At 40.3% G+C, this 22,398-nt stretch overlaps 2 protein-coding genes across 7 annotated transcripts in view; one reads left to right on the top strand and one right to left on the bottom strand.

The window, feature by feature from the left end:
- The window catches only part of LOC102411591 (LRP2 binding protein), a 31,493-nt gene extending 12,033 nt beyond the window's left edge, over window positions 1–19,460 (bottom strand). For 4 of the 6 annotated variants that reach the window (XM_006075104.4, XM_044938372.1, XR_006549152.1 and 1 more), the window contains exons 1-4: window positions 17,929–19,460; window positions 12,644–12,770; window positions 11,672–11,784; window positions 6,576–6,689 (exon numbers count right to left, since the gene is read on the bottom strand). In XM_006075104.4, coding sequence (XP_006075166.3) covers window positions 6,576–6,689; window positions 11,672–11,784; window positions 12,644–12,749 — 333 coding nt within the window. In that variant the 5' untranslated portion in view covers window positions 12,750–12,770; window positions 17,929–19,460. The remainder of the gene's footprint in view (window positions 1–6,575; window positions 6,690–11,671; window positions 11,785–12,643; window positions 12,771–17,928) is intronic. The other 2 variants (XM_044938371.2, XR_006549150.1) reach the window with 1 other exon arrangement.
- A 155-nt stretch (window positions 19,461–19,615) lies between these two features.
- ANKRD37 (ankyrin repeat domain 37) lies at window positions 19,616–22,337 on the top strand. Its single transcript, XM_006075109.3, has 5 exons — window positions 19,616–19,859; window positions 20,079–20,231; window positions 21,033–21,124; window positions 21,651–21,854; window positions 22,101–22,337. Coding segments are annotated over exons 1-5 (477 nt in total). The 5' UTR covers window positions 19,616–19,832; the 3' UTR covers window positions 22,102–22,337.
- The last annotated feature ends 61 nt before the right edge of the window (window positions 22,338–22,398 follow it).

Genomic DNA, 22,398 nt, shown 5'->3' with positions numbered 1-22,398 from the left:
AAGCTGAGGACCCAAATATGCAGAAGCTGGCCACTCCCAGAGATTCCTGCAGCAGTCTCTTGGTGGGGGCTGCAGCTCTGCCTAGAGCTCCCCTTCTGTCCGAGGGCAAGTCTCTGTCCTTGTGAGAGTTCAAAACCCAAATATTTACCAGAGGGCTGAGAACTCTTTTTCTTGGATACCTGATAGCCTCGTTCAACCAAAAAGGCTGAAATCAAAATCATGTTCTGGCAACTTCCCTGGTGGTACAATGGATAGGAACCTGCCTGCCAATGTAGAGCACACAGGTTGGATCCCTCGTCTCAGAGCAACTAAGCCCATGTGCCAACAACTATTGAGCCTGTGCTCTAGAGCCTGGGACCTGCAACTACTGAAGCCCACATGCCTAGAGCCCATGCCCAGCAACGAGAGAAGCCACCGCAACGAGAAGCCCAAGCACTAAAACGAAGAGGAGCTCCTGCTCACCGAAACTAGCGAAAAGCCTGCACAGCAACGAAGACCCAGCATAGCCAAAAAAAATAAAGAAATAAAAATCATATTCTAGTCTCAAGTGTCCTTTGTCTTACTGGTAATCTGAATACCATCCTACCTTCCTCATTTAGTTGAGGGTCCCTTAATCTTTTGCCACGATTTCTCCAAATATGATGGGTGAAGTTTTAAATCCTCGAGGAAGTACTGTCTGGCAGTACTGTTGCTTAACTCTTAGTATCAGATCTTACCACTTGAAAGCAAACAACTCTTGGGATTTAAAACAAAGTGCAAGAAAAGGCATCTGTCAGCTCTCATACAGTAGACCCACACTTTGCGGACAGATCAGTGACAGTGCGGGGCTTAGGGACTGCCCCATGAGCCTTTTTTACAATCTGACTGCTCTTAAATCCTGTATAAGCCGACCTCAGGTGATGCCCTAACTTATATAGGCCTAGCTCTCTGCTCTTGCTGATCTCTCATCCACCCAGGCCTCTGGACTCCTCTTTGCAATCTCTCCTGGAATAGCTGCAGGCTCTTCTCTTTGGGGTACAGCCTGCAATTTGCAAGCCTGCTCTGGTGGTACTTTAATGCTCATTTGCCCAGGGGCAAAGGTAACCCTGGTATTTAGTAAATCTCTCAGAAGGGGAATGGGACATTCAGGCATACGTACAAAGTTATGCTTTTCCCCATCTGACAGTCTAGCTCCTGGTAAAGCCTTTTCAAGGTTTGTTTGGACACCTCAGCTCAATCCCCAGTAGCCAATTCCTAACATTTAGACAGTCAGACACACACATAACATGGACAAGCAAGACTAAAACAAAACCACGGCCCTGGGCCTGTGACCCAGATACAGAGGCTGTAACCTTCTGTACTGTCTGCCAAAGTCCCTCCAAGTGGGCCTCTGGTCCATGATCCATTCACGGTTGCAAAGACAATAAAGGCATAGTTGTGTTTCTTTAATGAAGTTACTCACCCAAAAGAAGTCTTCCAAACCCAAAAGCCCCAAACCTCCAAAATGTGTTACTGAAAATCAAATCAGGTCTGGCTGCTCACCGCTCAGAAGCCAATACTTGAGAGGCAAGTCTGGTGGAAAGTTTTTTATTCTGGAGGCCAGCAGTGGGAGAGAACGGTGGACTCAAGTCTGAAAGCCAACTCCTCACTGACAATCAGTGGGCAAGAACTTTTATAGTTGAAGAGGGGGCTGCATGCAGAACAGCACCGTCAGTTCTGACAGTCATCTTGAAATTGGTCGTGAAGTGGTCTGATCAGTGTCATCTTGATTGTATTAAGTACACTTAATCTTTGGTTCCAGGGTTTGTTTCCATTTCTTTTCTTTTTTTTTTTTTTATTTTTAAACTTTACATAATTGTATTAGTTTTGTCAAATATCAAAATGAATCCGCCACAGGTATACATGTTTGTTCCCATTTCTTTGGGGCCAGTTCTCATGGCTAGTCTGGTCATCGTATATTTAACTTCTTCTACCTGGTGGGGGTTTCGGTGGCTACAAAACAGCTCAAAGGATGTGGTTTAGAATATTATCTGTAGCCCTTGAGGAGGAACTAAAGGGCCTTGGCTTCGTTTAATGACTGAAGTAGTGTAATTTTGTCTTGTTTTCCTTTGCTTCAACACCTTCATTTCTCTGAATTCATTCTTTGAAGTTTTTCTCCACACAAAAGGCAGGCAGAGGATGTGGGGATGGGGAGCGAGAGCCATAGCGTCTGCTCGTCCCCAGGTCCTCAGTGCCTGCAAGGGGCCAATGAGCCACAGGTGAAAGCTTTATTTTTACTTACCTCTTGGCTGCCTCACCACATCTGTTACCAAACTAGATTTGGTCTTGCCAGACACACTGCAAGCCAAACGCTGAGACACCAAGGTCTGCAGCAAAAAGAGGGTTTATTTGCAAGGCAGTCAAACCAGAAGACAGGAAGAACAAACCTCAAACCAGCTTCCCAAGGCAAGTGGCTTCAGGTATTCCCAGGATAATGAATAACGCAGCATGGCAGTTGGAGGTGTAGGGAGCGTGGAGGGCATGGGGAAAGGTGCGGTGACTGGTGGATAATTTTCGCTCTGCGCAGGTGTAACTAAGCTACAGGCTTTCTGCACATTTAAAAGATCACCAAGCAATGGACACCTGTGGATGCCCAGCTGGACGGTGGGTGGCCCGATCCAGTCTCAACCAGCTGCTCAAACTAGATGCAGCTGACTCCCAGTTTCTAGACAACCACTTAGGCAATGGTTTATGGTTTATGCTTATGCTGCCTGGAGGGCATGTTAGCTTTAAAAAACCTTGACAAATGAAGGCAGGTGAAATGGACTTAATCCTCAGTTTCAAAACCTTCAAAGTCACTCCAAAGAAAAAAATATTTAACCATCATGTACAGTTGTGTATGCTTCTTTCTAACTTTTACCCCTCACTGCTCTCTCAAAATGCTGTTCTTGGCTAAACAACACAGTAAAAGATGAGAAAATAAAGTGTTTTACTGAGTCCCAGATCACATGGATCTATTTCTGTGAGTATGTGAGCAGGTGTCTACCATTCCACCCCAGCTTGTTAGTAAGAGAGAACTTAGGGTACAACCACAGTAGAGTGACGTGTTTGTGCAAATCCTCCCACAGATGGCAGTGATTAAACTGGGACCAAACATATAGAACCACTTTTTAAAGGCACTAGGAAGTTTACCAAAGCAAACATAAACTGGAAAAGGAATAACTCTTGAAAACTGCAACCAAAAGGGATCCTCGAAATTCAGTAACCCCCAGATAGGATACACAAAAACCCTCTCCTAGGCACACATCATAGTCAAACTGCTGAAAGCTACAGACGCCTTGCAAAGCAGCCAGAGAAAAAGGCCACAGTACATACAGGAAACATAATACAAAGCTTCCCTGGTGGTTCAGATGGTAAGGTATCTGCCTGCAATGCAGGAGACAGGTTCGATCCCTGGGTTGGGAAGATCCCCTAGAGAAGGGAATGGCAACCCACTCCAGTACTCTTGCCTGGAGAACTCCATGGACAGAGGAGCCTGATGGGCTATAGTCCATGGAGTCACAAAGAGTTGGACACAACTGAGCGACTAACACACAATACAGAGACTGACTTCTCATGAGAAGCCAGGAGATTTTAGAATGGCATTTTTAAAGTGGAGTAAGAAAGAGCTCAACCCCAAAACAATTCATTAGAAATGAAGGTAGATTGAAGACATTTTCAGGTACTCACAATTGGAGATAACTCATCACCTGCACATTATGCAAAAAATGCTCTTTAAAGGAAGTTTTTCAGGTTGAAAAGAAATGGAATACAGTGCCAAATGGGAACCCACCTTGACAGGAAGGACTGAAAAGCCCCAGACATGGTAAATATGTACAAATATAAAAGATACACAGGCACATATATACATACTTATGTGTATGTATTTTTTCCTCTCAATTTCTTTCCAAAGATATATGATTACAATAAACATAACTATTTTGTATTTGAGGGTTTATAATGTAAATTTCAAGACATTTCAGGTCTACCACACAAAGCACATTTGGTTCAACCAGACTTTGGGCCAAATTAGTCTCAAGAACAACTCAGTAAATTTATAAAGTGATAAAAATTAAAAGAATTTGCTCTTTGCTCCTTTACCTTGGGGTTAACTGAAGAGACCTACAGAAGCCATCTTTCTTTTTTCCTCCTCTGGTCTCCATATGTAATCACGTTGAAGTCATTCTACTTTGTGGAGTTGCCATATCCCAACCCATTGAATCTACCAATTTTCCTGATCTGCCCACACCTTCATGTTCTTCCCACATTATCAACTTATTCTATATCTGTCACTGTACTCTTTGTCCCTCTTCCCTCCATGACACTCACTCATGAGGCAAATACCCTATTTCTCCCTACTCTGCTGTACTTAAAACCACTGAACATGGCTAGAAAAAAAATAACCATGCTAACAGGTCCTTCTTAAAATTTATGACTATAAATTTCAGAGCAAGCTCTCAGCCTTCACAAGTAATACTATCAATTTGTTTCAACAGTAGTCTCTCCCACTTATCTTGAAGAGGGGATACTATTTCAAACCTTCTTTCTCTTCAAACTTCTGCTCTCCCTGCTCCCACTCCTCAGTCTCAGCTCAAGGCTTCGATTCTTAAAATATTTTTATAAAAAGTATGGAACAGTTCATGAGTTTGTGTGTCATCTTTGCACAGGCTCTGCATACATGCTGCTAAAGCAAACACATGGCCTCACTTTTATTTCACTGAGGAAACAGAAAAAATGGAAAGTAACACCAAATCTATGAATTTACCTGATTCATCATTTAGGGAGAGAAAGGCAGCTGGCTATGTGGATCTCAGAATTCGTTTCTGGTATGAAGACAATGATCAGAAAGTTTTTAAAAAGTATGTATAGATAGTGTCAGCCATGAGACTGGATGAGCCTACTCAAGGAGAGAGTGAAAGGAGGCAGGAAGGGCTGAGGCCAAGGTTCTGACATATTTCAACATTAGATGGGAGAGAAGCAGCTAGCACAAGGGTCTGAGTGGCTGTGAAGAGGCAAACAGAAAAAACTGTATTTCAAATATACAAACAATGGTAGAATGATGTGTGCAAAGTATGAGGGAGAATCAGATGAACTAAAGATATCTCAGATGCTAAGGAGGGAGGGTGTTGCAAGGAGGGTATGGTCAGCTGTATTAAATTTGGAGTAAATGCAGGCAATGTAGTAATGGATACTGCAGGTTACTAAACTTTCAAAAATTAAACTATACATAGGTTACAATGAGTATCTTACAATTAATGCAAATATTTATTTTTACCATTCATTTCATCATAGGGTACAATGATTATAAATATGGAAAAATGAAGAACTTCAGGAATTAGAGTATGGTCCTCATTATTAACTTTATACAAGATAAAGTCAGGGAGGAAAATGCTTCTTGGACACTTACTCCATGTGCCCTGTGTTAGTTATTTTTATGTGTTGTCATCTAATCTCATTAACAACTATATGAGTTAGGTTAATGAGTTTTATTTTTTATGCTGCCTCCAATGGATTAACCTGGTAATATATCCTTAAAGCTTTGTACTGATAAAAGTTCTGAGACTATGTCTGGACTTAGGTACTTCTTTGTAGCTGACTGGGTTATGATCAATCATCAAGGCTGGCCATGACCAAAGGAGAGGGGGAAATGACAGATGTATTTCTGAGATTATTTATCTTCACTTTACAAATAAGGACACTAAAGCTAGAAATAATTTTCCCAAGATTATACTGCTAATAGGTGGCGAAAACAAGATTTGAAACCAGTGGTAAAGCCAAAATTTGAAAGCCTGTGTACTTTCACATTTTAGAATTTGTAATAGACCTGTATATACAGGACACCTTTGCAAGTGAATACAGGGAAACTAAATTCTAAATATCTTTGAAAATTTTAAAAATAAATTTCATAGGAAATTTCTTTGTAAGATGAGGCAAAAAAAGGGGAAATAATTAAAAAATGAAAACCATATAGCATAGAGAAAATCATATTACTGATCTCAAAATCTCATAATTTAACTTATTATTTCATCTTCAAGCATGCCAAAAATATGAGGCCTAAAAATACTATTGATATACAATAGATTATTATACAAGTATTTAAATGAAAATGTAGACTATTGACAATGAAGGACATTCTAAACACAGGTGGGAAAAAAGATTACAAAACAGTAATGTATACTTGGTCTTATATTTTTAAAATGTAGGTGTGTATACACACACATAATTTTTTTCTGCATAGGGCAATACATGAAAGAATAACTCTAAAGTAATAACTATAATAACCTCATATCTGATAGGAAAATTTGGAGTGATCTTAATTTTGCTTATTTTCTAACTTCTCTCCATGTTCATGTAGCTTTAAAGTAACTTTTAAGAACAAAGGAAAACATTTTAAAACATAAATGTTATTGATGGCTAGTGGTAGCAAGGAGGGGGGCAAAAAGAAATTTTGTTTTTATGTAAATGCTGAAAGAACAGATAATTATTTAAATATGAGTACAGATATATATTATTAAAATATAAATAATTTTAAATCCAGAACCATGAAATCTTAAACACTGAACAAAACAATAACTTACAGAGTCTGCAGCTGTCCCCAGGCCATCATAATACATCACTCCTAGCTGGTAAGTTGCCTGATGATCCTTTTCCTTGATTTCTTCAAACTGTTCTAATGCTTCTTCATACCATCCCTGTAAGCTCCCAGGAAATACTGAATTATTTTCTTTATTATCTTAAAGTAATCACAGATACTTAGTTCCCACCTAAATCTAGCTAGCAGCACCAAATAAAGACAGAAACAAATTTATAGAATTTACAAGTGAGCCATTGACAACAAACAACACACACTATAAAAATCAGTAAAACAAACCTAAACATGGCAACTGAGGGAAGTAACAAGGAGGAACCTAGGAGGGAGTTGCTTTGACTTTCATTCTTATTCTTGGCTACTACTGAACTACCCTCTAATGATAGCCTAGCTCGGTGCTCATCCCAGCCTACCATATTACTCATCACTCCCAGAATCTGAGAAACTTCAGAGTTGGGGCCAAAGTCTCTGAGAAAAGATAAGCATCAGGACATCCATTATTATTAAATATCCACTCTAATATGGCTCTTCCAGTTTTGCGATTTTCTAGCTAAAGACGACACAGAAAAGCAAACGTGTGTGATTCTCAAAAATTATCTTCCTCCCATATGTCCTATAGAAACCTCCATGTCACAAGTCATTCATTTAAGGCTTCTTAGCATCATAGGATATAATAAGAAATATGCTCAAGTGTAAGGAACAAACATGGAGCTTGTATCTTAATCCCCCATGGAAAATGCCTTACTAAATCATTTGTAATAGTGGAAAAAGAGTCTCTGAGTTGAAAGGTCAGTACTAGAATGAGAAGGCCTGACAAAAACAACTTTTGGAAAACACAGAAACTACTGAATTTATCTTTTCCTAAACTGTAATTAATCAACAAATTGATAAAAGTAATAAAAATTGCATCAAAATGCTAACAATAAGTAAATGACTTGTAAAGATTCATTCTATTTTCTGGCTAATGTTTGGCCAAGATATGAAGGCTGGAAAACTCAGAATACTCTTATACAGAGAAAGAGAAGAGAGGACCTTACAGTTTTCATGATTTTAAATGTCATACATGCTGGAAAATCTCAGATATATATTTACTTTCAACTCTGACTTTTCTTTTGAGATCTAGAGTATCACATGTAGTTTCTACTTTGAAACCTTATAGTTGGATGACAAAGGGGAATCTTAAACATAAAATGTCCAAAAACTGAACTTTTGATGGTTTCCTCAAAACTCACCCACTTTTCCATTTTTCAGTCCATGCCACCCTTATTTGTATCTCCAAAATAAATCCAGGACCCAGTTACACTGCTACCACTCTGGTCAAGACCACCATCCTCTCTTGCCCCAACTAGTATAATTTCTCTCTAAACTGGTCTTGGTTTAATGCTTCCCTTCTAGTCCATTCATCACAGGCTCAGAACACTTCCTAGAGCTTCTCATTACTTTTGAAACAAGGTTCGTCTAGAGCCCTTCAGTTCAGTTACTCAGTCGTGTCCAACTCTTTGCGACCCCATGGACTGCAGCATGCCAGGCCTCCCTGTCCATCACCCACTCCCAGAGCTTGCTCAAACTCATGTCCATTGAGTCGGTGATGCCATCCAACCATCTCATCCTCTGCCATCCCCTTCTCCTCCCGCCTTCAATCTTTCCCAGCATTAGGGTCTTTGCAATGAGTTAGTGGCCATCAGGTGGCCAAAGTATTGGAGTTTCAGCTTCAGCATCAGTCCTTCCAATGAATATTCAGGACTGATTTCCTTTAGGATGGACTGGCTGGATCTCCTTGCAGTCCAAGGGACTCTCAAGAGTCTTCTCCAACACCACAGTTCAAAAGCATCAATTTTTTGGCACTCAGCCTTCTTCACAGTCCAACTCTCACATCCATACATGACTACTGGAAAAACCATAGCTTTGACAAGATGGACCTTTGTTGGCAAAGTAAAGCCTCTGCTTTTTAATATGCTCTTTAGGTTTCGTCGTAAGTTTTCTTCCAAGGAGCAAGCATCTTTTAATTTTATGGCTGCAGTCACCATCTGCAGTGATTTTGGAGCCCAAGAAAATAAGTGTGTCACTGTTTTCACTGTTTCCCCATCTATTGGCCATGAAGTGATGGGACCAGATGCCATGATCTTAATTTTCTGAATGTTGAGCTTTAAGCCAAATTTTCCACTCTCCTCTTTCACTTTCATCAAGAGGCTCTTTACTTCTTCTTCACTTGCTGCCATAAGGGTGGTGTCATCTGCATATATGAGGTTATTGATATTTCTCCTGGCAATCTTGATTCCAGCTTGTGCTTCATCCAGTCCAGCGTTTCTCATGATGTTCTCTGCATATAAGTTAAATAAGCAGGGTGATAATATATAGCCTTGATGTACTCCTTTCCCGATTTGGAACAAGTCTGTTGTTCCATGTCCAGTTCTAACTGTTGCTTCTTGACCTGCATACAGATTTCTCAAGAGGCAGGTCAGGTGGTCTTGTATTCCCATCTCTTTCAGAATTTTCCACAGTTTGTTGTGGTCCACACAGTCACAGAAAACTATAGTCAGTCTAATCACACTAGGACCACAGCCTTGTCTAACTCAATGAAACTAAGCCATGCCCTGTGGGGCCACTCAAGATGGGCGGGTCATGGTGGAGAGGTCTGACAGAATGTGGTCCACTGGAGAAGGGAATAGCAAACCACTTCAGTATTCTTGCCTTGAGAACCCCATGAACAGCATGAAAAGGCAAAATGATAGGATACTGAAAGAGGAATTCCCCAGGTCGGTAGGTGCCCAATATGCTATTTGAGTGAACTCTGGGAGTTGGTGATGGACAGGGAGGCCTGGCGTGCTGCGATTCATGGGGTTGCAAAGAGTCGGACACCACTGAGAGACTGAACTGAACTGAACACAGTCAAAGGCTTTGGTATAGTCAATAAAGCTGTAGTAGATGTTTTTCTGGAACTCTCTTGCTTTTTCAATGATCCAGTGGATGTTGGTAATTTGAACTCTGGTTCCTCTGCCTTTTCTAAATCCAGCTTGATTATCTGGAAGTTCATGGTTCACGTACTGTTGAAGCCTGGCTTGGAGAATTTTGAGCATTACTTCGCTAGCGTGTGACATGAGTGCAATTGTGCAGTAGTTTGAGCATTCTTTGGTATTGCCTTTCTTTGGGATTGGAATGAAAACTGACCTTTTCCAGTCCTCTGGCCAGTGCTGAGTGTTCCAAATTTGCTAGCATATTGAGGGCAGCACTTTCACAGCATCATCTTTTAGGATTTGAAATGGCTCAACTGGAATTTCATCACCTCCACTAGCTTTGTTTGTAGTGATGCTTCCTAAGGCCCACTTGACTTTGCATTCTATTCACATTGTAGAGCTCACCAAAGTCTTCTTCATCTCAGAAACGTTGCATTTGTTTTCCCTTCTACCTGGAATGTACTTCCCTGTGGCTGTTTGCATTGCCTGTTTCCTTAAGTTTCAGTTTCAACAACAGCTCTTTCTGCCCTACCCCTAAGTTATTCTCTATCAGAGTAGCCAGTTAATTGCTTTCACAGTACTTTTAACTTATTTGTAATCATATATTAACTTGTTATCTTCCTCTTGACTATAAGCTCCATGAAATGGGGACCATTCTAATTCCCTCACCACTGTAGAGTTAGTACCTAGCATAATAGTAGCAAATACTTATAAAGCACTTATTAAGTGGCAGGCCCTATTAGTAAGTATTTTTACAATTAACATATCCTCATAATAGCTCTATGGCACCCCACTCCAGTACTCTTGCCTGGAAAATCCCATGGAGGGGGGAGCCTGGAAGGCTGCAGTCCATGGGGTTGCTGAGGGTCCGACATGACTGCGACTTCACTTTCACTTTTCACTTTCCTGCATTGGAGAAGGAAATGGCAACCCACTCCAGTGTTCTTGCCTGGAGAATCCCAGGGACAGGGGAGCCTGGTGGGCTGCCGTCTATGGGGTCGCACTGAGTCGGACACAACTGAAGTGACTTAGCAGTAGCAGCAGCAGAGATGAAACTGAGGCACTAAGAGGTTAAGCCTTTGTGCCCAAGGGTATAGTTAACAAGCAATAGAACCACAATTGAACCTATGCTCAAAGCTGAAAGATCATTCTCTTAAACATTATGCTACGTGATCCTCAGAGTGACAGGTATGTGATGAGTCCTCAACAAATATTTGTTGCCAGAATGAAGGAAGGAGCCATAAAGAGATTAGTAAGTGGGATATAGGTGAAGGGTTGCCCAAGCATTCAAGAGATAGTGAGGGGCAGGGGACAGCTGATCCCTTTTTGCATCTTCCCTTGGGGTTCAATGAACAATTGAAGGTATACTGCTGAAGATGGAGTGATATCTTGCACAGGTCTACCTAGACCTACTTTGTAAATCTCAGCATAATGTGGATAAAGAGGGAAATTCTCTCCTTGATCCATACAGAAACTTACTTAAAGCTACCTTGGCTGCTGCTGCTGCTGCTGCTAAGTCGCTTCAGTCGTGTCCAACTCTGTGCGACCCCATAGACAGCAGCCCATTAGGCTCCACCGTCCCTGGGATTCTCCAGGCAAGAACACTGGAGCGGGTTGCCATTTCCTTCTCCAATGCATGAAAGTGAAAAGTGAAAGTGAAGTCGCTCAGTCGTGCCCGACTCTTGGCGACCCCATGGACTGCAGCCTACCAGGCTCCTCTGTCCATGGGATTTTCCAGGCAAGAGTACTGAAGTGGGGTGCCATTGCCTTCTCAGTACTATTAATCGATAAGAATCAGGATTTTTAATTGTTAATAATAAAATATTTTACAAATGACACTGAATATTTTAGCAAAATACAAAAATTAGACTTTTTATTTATTATGTGCAAATGGTTTCATAACAAAATGACTCCCATGAATGACATTCATTAGAATGACTTTTATGGAGAAAGGTCGAATAGCTCTGTAAGCTGGGACCAGCTTATCATGATCAAAGCCACAAACACAATCTAGGGAATTTGACAGAACTTCCCTGGCTTAACAATGGTAAGGAACTTTATAGGAAACTTTGCTATGAAGATCTAACAATGGCTTTATATGAAATGAAAATAAATCCGCAAAAACTGGTACCTCTTCAAAGTACAGTTGACCTCGTAGAAAATATGCCATAGTATCCCCTCTTCTTATCCTTTCTTTCAAGAGCTGCAAGGCCTTATCCACCAAATTAGCATGGCTGTAATGATCTGGTTTTTAAAAAAGTAAAGAATTCCATCTTTACCCATACAATGTGAATTTTTTCTCTTAAAGTAATAAAGTATATAGAATTCATCTGACATTGTTTATACTAGCTTCCTTCCTAGTTCTCATTCCTAAAACTGACCTCCTTAGTTCAAGGAAAAAGCACCACCTTAGAAAAAAGAAAGCACTATCACACCAGACATTGTACCTTATGTAATTAAGAAGTGTATTGGTGGGCTGTCACACTAACCTCGTTCCTACTAGGCAGGAGCTCTAGCAATGTAGTCCGTGTGGAATTCTTTAGACAAAGCTGGCCTCTGTGTGAAATTCTTAATTTCAGTCTTAATTAGAACTACTCTAACTAAATGAGCTAACCATCCCAATTTAATTTTTTTTTAGGTTTATAGAAAAAGAAATGGTAGCTTTAAATGCCTCTTTCAAATAAAGTATGGTACTGTCCTCTCTAACAGAAGTGACATCTGGCTTTTTTTTTTTTTCAAGAAGGGTGTTCTAAAGTCCTGAGAGTAAAACCAGGAGCAGAATTTCATGATGAAACTTCTTCACTGATGATCTGCTACCAGATAAGCTGGGTAGCAATTCCACAAATTCTTACAGAAAAGCTAGAAAGGACTGTAAACTTAACCACTTCCTTGCCAGCAATAAGACTCATATTTCCTGTCTCTTTTGCTCTGGTGTACGTAATTAACATTTAGTGAAAATATTATCAGGACTTGTACCAGTCTCTTCCTTTCTCCACTGGAAGAATTAACCACTTCCTCGCCAGCAATAAGACTTGTATTTCTTGTCTCTTTGGCTCTGGTGTACATAATTAACTTTAAGTGAAAATACTATCAGGACTTGTACCAGTCTTTTCCTTTCTCCACTGGAAGACTTTTGCATTCTTAGCAGCGAAGTGGGATAGAGAAGTATATGAGGGGTTCTTGGGCAACTTTTCACTGGTCAACTTCATCCTGTCTCCACAGTGGGTATTCTGTAAAAAGAGAATAAAATAATAATATGGTAGAAATATCTTCCTCCAGGAAAATGCACCAAGAGATTCCATTTCCACCTGACAGAAAGAGCATCCTCCCCTCATCACTGAGGGATACAGCACCAAACTAACAGCTCTGGTATATGAGCATTCCTTCTTAGGAAACTAGGAACTTTCAGAGCTAAGAGAAGCACAGCTCTCGTCCATGTCTGTTCCCACCGCATGGAGTCAATGATCAGGGCTATCTGCAAGTCCTCTCTGGCTGGGAAATCACATGCTCTAGCAAGTTATGTCACCCACCACAGCTGCTGCCACTAGTAGGAACTGGTGACACTGCTCATAGGTACAGTTCTTGTGCACCAGTACCTTCCCATTAACTGAAGCTCATCAAACTAATCCATTTTAAATGAAAGCACCTGTCTATTTTACCTGGGAATACACTTTACTTTAACTGTGTTGTTCAGTTTTATCTTTCCATCTGTAATGGGTTTCCATGTTATAAGGTGGATCACAGTTGAATGGAAAATCAGAGCCTTCATATAAAATGTAGAGGCCACCTCATGTGGGATGAAGGAGTCCAGGTTGGCCTAGGCTGAGGGTAGTGAGACCTCAAACTCAGTTGTTGCTACGCTTTTTTGTTTACTCCATGGAATTCCACTGTTACAGCATGCTCTCACCAATCAGGAACAAGCTTCCAGTAAAGCTTCCTGATTGGTGGTGAAGAGAACTCAATAGATCTTTAGCATGACTGGAAAGCCACAATCATACAAGTTTACGATACTGTTTGGACAATAAATTGCTTTATGAGAAGGGAATGGCAACCCACTCCACTATGCTTGCCTGGAGAATTCCATGAACAGAAGAGCCTGGTGAGCTACAGTCCATGGGGTTGCAAAGAGTCAGACATGACTGAGTGACTAACACACACACAATGAGAATAAAGTGCAGAAAGGGAGATAAATCAGTGTACCAGAGGAAAAAATCACCAAAGTATCTGTGATTTTCATTTTTTTTAAGAGTTAATTTTCTCATCTGTAGTTTGGATTACAAATAGTTTGAACTAGAGGATTTCAAAATATCTGTTCCTAGATATGTAAACTTCTTGAATTATATGATTCCAAAAACCTATGGTTGTACCAGGAAATATAGAAGTTTCCAAAGAACTTTAGGGTGAAGCAGTATTAGGTGAAGTATTTAGAAGAACTAAGACAATCCAAATACGATGATGTTCACAGCATGTTTCTGTTATCTCTGAATTGTCAGCATCTCGACTCTTGTGCTTTGGGGCCATCAGTAACTAAATAAGGGTTACTTGAACACAAGTAAATTTGATAACCCAGGTGGCTACTAGGCGACTAACCTGGACAAAAGGGGTGATTCACCTCCCAGGAGGGATGGAGTGCGATTTCATCACACTACTCAGAGCAGCATAAATTTAAAATTTATGAATTGCTTATTTCTGTTATTTTCCATTTAATATTTTCAGACGACAATGGGCCTGAAACCACAGGAATTGAAAATGCAGGTAACAGGGAACTACTGTAATTTCCTCTTTCTGTTCCAGGATCCCATAGTCATCATGTCTCCTTAGCCTCCTCTGATCTATGACAGATTCTCAGGTTTTCCTTGTTTTTAAAACTTTGACAGTTTTGTACTGGCCAGAAATCCTGTAGAATGCTTCCCAATCAGGGTTTACCTGATATTTTACTCATGGTTAGACTTGGGTTATGGACTTTGGGAAGATGCAGAGGTGAAGTACCTTTTCGGCAGACCGTATCAAGGGTGCATGACTTATTACTGATGATAATAACAAACACTTGGCCAGTGCAGTGTTTCACAGGTTTCTCCACTGTGAAGTTACTTCCCCTCACTTACCATGCTCTACTTTTTGGAAGCAAGTCATTATGCAGAGCCCACACTGAGGAGGATGGGGTGAGATAAGGATTAACCTCTACTTCCTGGAGTGAGGAATGTCTAAATGATGTGTTTGGAATGCTTTTGTAAAGAAAAGCTGTCATTTTCCTTACTTCTTTCCTCCCTATATATCCATCTTTATCAGTTGTCTATTGAGTTGGCCAAAAAATCCATTTGAGTTTTTCCATAAGATGTTACAGAAAAACCTGAACGAACTTTCTGACCAACCCAGTATCTATTCTTTGTGCCATAATATCCTGGAGCAGTAGTTGTTTAGAATAGCTATATAATTTATCATCTTTTCCAAGAAGTTTGAGTAAGCAAGGCTGGAAGGGTTTATACAGTATAAACTAGGCACAAGAAGAATTTCTTTGTGGGAAATCCTTTTGCTTTTACGTGTGCTAGTCATTCAGTGGTATCCGACTCTTTGCAACCCCATGGGCTCTTAACTCTCCAGGCTCCTCTGTCCATGTGATTTTCCAGGCAAGAATAGTAGAGTGCGCTGCCAGTTCCTTTTCCATTTACAATCATACTAGGATCATATATGGATTTCCTGACTGCCTATGCCAATGAAGGTCATAATTATATTGATTAGTTCAAGTACTTTTCAATCTGTGGATTTAAAAAAAAACTGTTAAAAATCAAAGAACAGTTATTGAAGTTCCAGCTCTGGCTATCATCTTCTGTCTTTGAAAAGTTTTCTTATTTGCAGTGATATATTATCTTCAGTGTATGAGCTATAGAAATATATCTGCCACACATCTTTTATTAATAATTAATATCTAGTTACTTTTAAGACTCACTGGAATCTGGTCAACATTAATATAAATAACAGGGCACCTAGTTGGCAATAAATAATTGAAACATCATATTCAGAAATGTCTGAGGAATATTACTTGAATATGTTTGGGGGGGGTGGGTTATAAAATTCCCAAGAGATCTAAATAATACATGTGAAACCAAGTCAACTATTGAGATTTTTAGTTTTACTTTATATTTCTTCATTTGCTTTAGAGCTAAATTTATCTATAGCATTATTGCTAAATGTATACAATATAATTAAATATTATACAATAGTGATAAATGGGGATTAGAAGGTATTCCTAATTACTCCTTTCAATGCTATGCATTTAGGGAATGTTTTCTAGTCATCTTTTTGGCCAATAAAGGCAAATAGAAAATAGATGAAATTAGCCTAATTCTAATTAATTAGCCTGTCCACCAAATACTTTAATAATTTTCACCAATTGGCACATATTCATTCATTCATTAAAAAGGAACTCCTTGAATAGAAGGCATTGGACTAAGCACTGTGGGAAATTCAGTTCTAGAAACAAGGCTACATTAAGTCATCATTAAATGAAAGAGTGTTTTTCAATGGATTGTAGTAATCTTCTCTGAGGACTTCATTTTGCTTTAAAGCAGTCAATCTTAGTAGCTTTGAACTACCAAAGATGACCACAATTCTTTAAAATATAGGTATAAGAATGTGGGCTCTAGAGTCAAATTGCCTGAGTTCCAGCTCCACTCCTTAATAATGATATGATCTTAGATAAATTATAGAAATCTCCCTATCAGTTTCCTTTCCTATCTGTATTAACCATGGGGCATAATAAGTGCCCAATTAATGTCAATGTACCTCAACACAATAACATATTAGAATAGATATTAGTGGTCATTTAATATAACTTCTCATTTGTATATCTTTATTTCACATCACTGCTATATGTGTAACATATATTGCAACCAGACTGAATTACACATAGTTCTCAACACTGGAAGATATTTAACACTTCTTATAAATTCTCTTCCTCTTCTGGATGACCTAGTAAACTCTTACCCTTCAAGTCTTAGTCCACACATCTTTCACTCATTTGGTCACTGAGTCATCATTCAACCTTTTTTTTTTTTTTTTAAAAAAAAAACTCACTCTAAATGGCACCCTTCTGGAAACACAACTACCAGCAAACTACACATAAGTAGAATTGGCGATGCTTGGAAGAGTGACTATTCCATATGCTTCTTAGACCATCTACTACTTTAGAAAATTGATCCCACATGCTATATGTTCTGTAAAAACTCCAGTCCCTTGCCAGTAAGATACTGTCCCCCAGTGACACACACACACACACACACACACACACACACACAAAGGTATAAATGAACTTAACTGACAAAACAGAAGTAGAGTAACAGATTTAGAAAACAGACTTATGGTTACCAGGGGATAAGTGAGGAAGGGATAAATTGGGAGATGGGGCTTGTAGTATACACACACTACTGTATAGAAAATAGATAATAAAGAACCTACTACATAGAACAGGGAACTCTACTCAATACTCTTTAATGGCCCATGTGGAAAAAGAAACAAAGAGTGGATATCTGTATATATATAACTGATTTACTTTGCTGTATACCTGAGACTAACACAATATTGTGAATCAACTATACTCCAATAAAAATTTAAAAATAAAGAAAAAACAAAAAAGAAAAACACAAGAAAAAAGATATTGTTCTCTGAATGTATTTATCCTGTATACTTCTGTACTCCACCAGCTCTACTCAGTTTTCAGAAAGCTAATTTTAGGCCCATTTCTAAGAGTAAATCAGATACATAGCTGAGACATAAAGAGTTGTTTGGAAACATTATGAGCGATGGACAAGTATGCAGTGATTAAAGGGACAAAAGCTTTAAAAACTACTTACAAAATTCCCTTTCCTTGTGAAATTTAAATATGTCACAGGAAGTTAACAATAATTACCAGATTTAATGCATGCTGAACAGAATCTTGTTTTCAAGAAAAAGGATGTAATGTGGAGGTGCATGTATCACAGAAATACCCCATTTCATATGTTAACTGCAAAACATATATTTTAGAACTCTAAGAACTCTTCGATGACACCTTGTATTAGTTAGGAATTCTTGAAAGTGAACATCTGTGCAAACTTGAAGCTTAATTATATGTCTTGAAAAAGTGCTTATCTAGATGAAAAACACGAGAAAAGGAAAACTGCAAATATGGACATGTGTTCTCATATATTTCTGACATTCTTTAAACAGCATAAAAAGTACTGTGAATAGTTTAAATTTAAAAAAAGAACACAAGCACGATTCTATACATGTTTGAATATAAGTGTGTGTGTGTATACATATATATATATGCGCTTATGTTTAAGTACACATATAAACAAAGATATTTAAAACTACCCCTTTGCAAACAAAAGAAAAGAGAATTTTGCTCACCAAGTCTTTGAGGCAGCAAGGCACTGGATACTTCAGATGAAGAGATTAAGGTGGTAACAGGAGGTGCACTCAGTGCTTCATACAGAGGAAATAAAAGATGAAAAGGGGATGCTCTGTGTTTTGGACAACCAGGCCCTTAGTTAAATGCATTTCCCGAAGAATTTTAATGAATTCTGCTTCCCATACATAGAAAAGCACTATAATCATTAACTTGGAGTATCTGTTCTCTGTAACTAGCCGTGATTTTTTTACCAAGATACATGTTGACTGCATGTATTCCCTAACATCCAAAAAACCACATATAAACTAGCTTCCCCACCCCCACCTCTTTGGCGTCGTTCCTCAGTGCTATCTGAAGGCTGTCTCTGGGGCTACAGTCCTCAGTAAAACCCTGAATAAACTTTAACTCACACCTCTCATGCTGCACATTTTTCTCTAAGTCGACACCTTGGATCAACTGCATAAATCTAGTAATATAAATTACTGCAAAATTAGTTTATGGCTCTTATTACAAAATAAACAAGAAACTGTATCCAAAATCAGAACAAAAAGGCCACCCATCTATTTTCAGAGGACACTGAGCTTGTTCTCCAAAAAAAGAATAAACTTTCAGTCTTGCTCTCAAAAGGTACCAGCACATAGAGGGGAACAGATTAAGATATTAGGGAAAATAAATACATGGTTGGAACTTTAGCTTTTAGCTAGATTAACCTGGGGAAGAAGAAAAAAAAACTGCTTAGGAACTGTCCAGAGATAAAATAGTCAGTGGCTATGGCTTTGAAGTCAGGATGTCTTGTTTCTACAGTTTTCTGAGGTACGGTCAGCCCTGCCCACGGGGAAGAGCGCCAGTGGTCAACGTCCATGGCCCGGTCTTTTCGTTTATGCACTAACTCCTCACGAAGAGTGCGGGGCTCCCGTCTCAGCGAGCTCAGGGCTAAGAGCTGGGACCACCATTTCCCCAGGCGACAAGTCCAGCACTGTGCCTGACCTGTCTCTGAGGGGCCACATTACAATGGCGGGCTCCCTTTACGTCACTCCCGGAAAGGGCACGGTGTCATTTTGGGGTGAGGGTGAAGCAGTCCTGTGGGAAAACCTAGCCCCTTAGCTCACGTTAGGCGCCCCTCCACCACCACCCCTACCCCCCCACACCCCCTCAAGCTCTAGCTTTCCTAAATGTCCAGGGCCTGAGGGACAGAGGCAAGCCTAGGGCGGCTTTGAACACGATGACTCAGGAACTTTCTTTCCTGAGGAGCCAGAGGCTGGGGCCGCGGGGGTCCAGCACCAAGCGCAGTAGCAGCTTCCAAAGGCGCTGCCGCCCAAGATCAAGATCCTGGTAGCTCCCTCATTTCCTGGTTACGTGCGCGCCAGCAGAAACCAAAACCTCCACCCGCGACTTCCGCTTCCCCAGAGGGACTAATGAGCTGGGCACAAGCAGCGTGAAACGTGCCGAACTCTCAGCGCCTCATGGCGGCGGGTGAAACCCGGCAGTCCCGACCCCGGTCTTTCATGGCGCATGCGCAACAGGGCCTGGGCGGGAACGGCCTCAGGACTCCGCCCCGAGGTGGGCGGGCCTGACACCTCCCCTTGGCCAATCAGCTGGCGCATCCTCGCTGCCTCCTCCTCACCCCCGCCCCCGCCAGCCTCACTGGGCTCCAGGTTACACGTGCTACTGTTTGTGTACGTGCGGCTGCTGCTGGGCGGAGAAAGGCCGGCAGCCTAGGGTTGGGCTGCTCGGGCCGAGCCGCAGCTGAGGCAAGGCGGGGAGGGGCTGGCCCCCTGGCTCTGGTGATCTTTTAAATTCTCCGGCTCTCGGGCGGCCTGTCCACTCTTAACCTGTCTGTCTGCAGCGAGTGCCGCACTGCTCAGCTCTCCCAAGGACTCCTGTCCTTTACTTTAGGCGGGAGATGCTGCTGCTCGATTGCAACCCAGAGGTGAGATTCAGGCTGCTCTTGTCCGGCAGGCTTAAGGGTACAGATGTCTGTCTTCTATAGAGGGCCAGATAGGGTGAAGGTGTACTGACCACTTGGCGCTGCTAAGTCAAGCCTCTTCAGAGTTGGAGGGTTTTTGGAGTGGCGGAGGACTTCAATCTCCGGAGGGCAGGAGCCTGGACAAAGGCGAGAAGGGGTGCTGGAGCTGTTCTTTTCTCGCAGGTGGATAGTCTGAAGCATCTGCTGGAGACCGGGGCCTCCGTCAACGCACCCCCGGATCCCTGTGAGCAGTCGCCCGTCCACTTGGCTGCAGGTGGCGGCCTTGCTTGCTTTCTTCTCTGGCAGCTGCAGACGGGCGCTGACCTCAACCAGCAGGTAACTAGGTAACTGATTGTTGCTGTGTGCAACCCTCCCCTTCACCCCAAATCCACACAAACATTTCTTAGACACCAAGATATTGTCGTTTCAGTTATTAGAAACATGACTAGCACAGTGATGCCTATAGAAGTGAGACACTATGTAACTTGAGTTTTCCAGTAGCCACATTAATGAAGCGAAACATTTTAGTAAACTGACCCAATTAATCAAAATTATTTCATGTGTAATCAATATAAAACATAACTGATATATATATATATATCGGATATGCCTCCTCACCCTCCGTGTATTTGACATTGACAGCACATTTCAGTTCAGACTAGCCACATTTTAGGTGCTCATTAGCCCGATAGATGGCTGCTGGCTACTACATCGGACATTTCCAGGGTCTACCATTCATTTCCAAAGGAACTGCTCCATTACAGAATTAAGTCTCAGGGTAGCACAACTTGTAAGACATGCTCACAATCAATATAATTCCTTACAGAACTTAAGGTAGTTTGCATCTTCCATTGAATGTTAAATTGTAATTTTTAGTTCTGTAGGATTCTATTTTGCTTTTAATCACTTAAAATTTAATGTATGTAGCTCTGACTGCACATGCTTTTATTAATGACAATTCTATATTTAATAGGGCACCACGTGAACTTTATTTTAAAAAGGAATTAAAGGATTCAGTCCAGTACAATGCAGTTCTAACCCTACTTCCTCAAATAGCTTCCTCAAGCAATACACCTCACTCATCAACTTCCACAAGTGTGTTTTGGGGAGACTAAAATATGCTGTCTTGTCTGTAAGGATGTTTTTGGAGAAGCTCCATTACACAAGGCAGCAAGAGTTGGAAGCATGGAATGCCTCAGTCTGCTTGTAGCCAGTGATGCCCAAATTGAGTGAGTATGGAATCAGTGACTTCAAATTTTCTATTTTCTTGGGTTAATCAGACTCCTGCTGCTCAATTACATGATGCTTGCCTAATTGATAATGTAGTGGAACCATTTAAATATTAACTTAGGCTGTTAATGATTATCTGATACTATTCAAGTAAATTAAAAAATGGATCCTAAGCAATCAGAGGTGCAGTTCTTTTCATGTGTCATGGCAGTATTACATCTTAGTTTTGTTTTTAAAAATCCATTCTATAGATGTTCTCACTGACTTCCTTTGTGTACTCACTCATTGTATGGAAAACAGAATACTTATTTGTGTAGAAATGAAGTGCCCATTCTGTGCTGTCCTCTGTGCTAAGTAAGGACAAATAGTGAGCAAACATGGAATTCCTCTATGCTTCCTTTACCTCTTTTATTCTGCAACCAACATTTGTATAAGCCCAAAGCACCTTTATTAGCAATATATTTTTAAAAGGCTAAAAACAACTGTCAACTTTTACTTGAACACGTTTTTTTTTTTTTGTCTTAGTTTATGTAATAAGAATGGGCAAACAGCTGAAGATCTTGCTTGGTCATGTGGATTTCCAGAATGTGCCAAGTTTCTTACAACAATTAAATGTATGCAGACAATAAAATCAAGGGAACAACCCAATAAAGATCATTGTGTTCAAGTGCTCAGACAGAAACGAAGTTTTGGAAGTGAGGAATATACAAGTGGGAAAAGGAAGTGTTGGTAAGTAATTCAGTTTCTTCCTTCTTCCTCCCTTAAGGATTTCTTATTTAAAACAGAATTTATTGTTTCATTTAAATATTGCCAGTCTTATGTCTTGTATATCTTTTCATTCTCATTAACACATTTTAATACTGGATGTAGTAACTACTAGACTTTAGAGACCAAAAATTGTCCTGCATGGTAGAAGACTGGGGAGGAAAACTTTTTAAAAAAAGGTTTTAATGTCAATATGTTTTTCAACAACAGATGTATTTATTGGTCATGAAGAGGTGTGGAGAAGGTCTTCACTTCATGCAGGTCTACCGCTCAGCTACAAGCTGTGGCTTCAGGCTCATCAAGTGTGTCTAAACTCCTTCTAAGAAGGAGGAACCCTTTCTTCTAAGCGAAGATAATGTTCAAGAATACATGTATTTACATGCCTATAATGTTCTGGTTGTGCATGCTTTGTCTCTTAACTTATTAAAAGAATGTCTAAAGAATAAATTGTTTTCTTTGTGATATTTACAACCTTTGGAAAAACTCATAAAAACCATCAAACTACCCC

Source organism: Bubalus bubalis, chromosome 1 (assembly GCF_019923935.1).
Source record: "Bubalus bubalis isolate 160015118507 breed Murrah chromosome 1, NDDB_SH_1, whole genome shotgun sequence".
In the NCBI taxonomy this organism is placed as follows: Eukaryota; Metazoa; Chordata; class Mammalia; order Artiodactyla; family Bovidae; genus Bubalus; species Bubalus bubalis.
This window is presented reverse-complemented; position numbering and strand designations above follow the sequence as displayed.

Coding starts and splice junctions, on each gene's coding strand:
- ANKRD37 (XM_006075109.3), top strand. CDS start 19,833: ATGCTGCTGCTCGATTGCAACCCAGAG. Junction 20,232..21,032: donor GCGCTGACCTCAACCAGCAG/GTAACTAGGTAA, acceptor CTTGTCTGTAAG/GATGTTTTTGGAGAAGCTCC. Junction 21,125..21,650: donor GCCAGTGATGCCCAAATTGA/GTGAGTATGGAA, acceptor TTTTTGTCTTAG/TTTATGTAATAAGAATGGGC.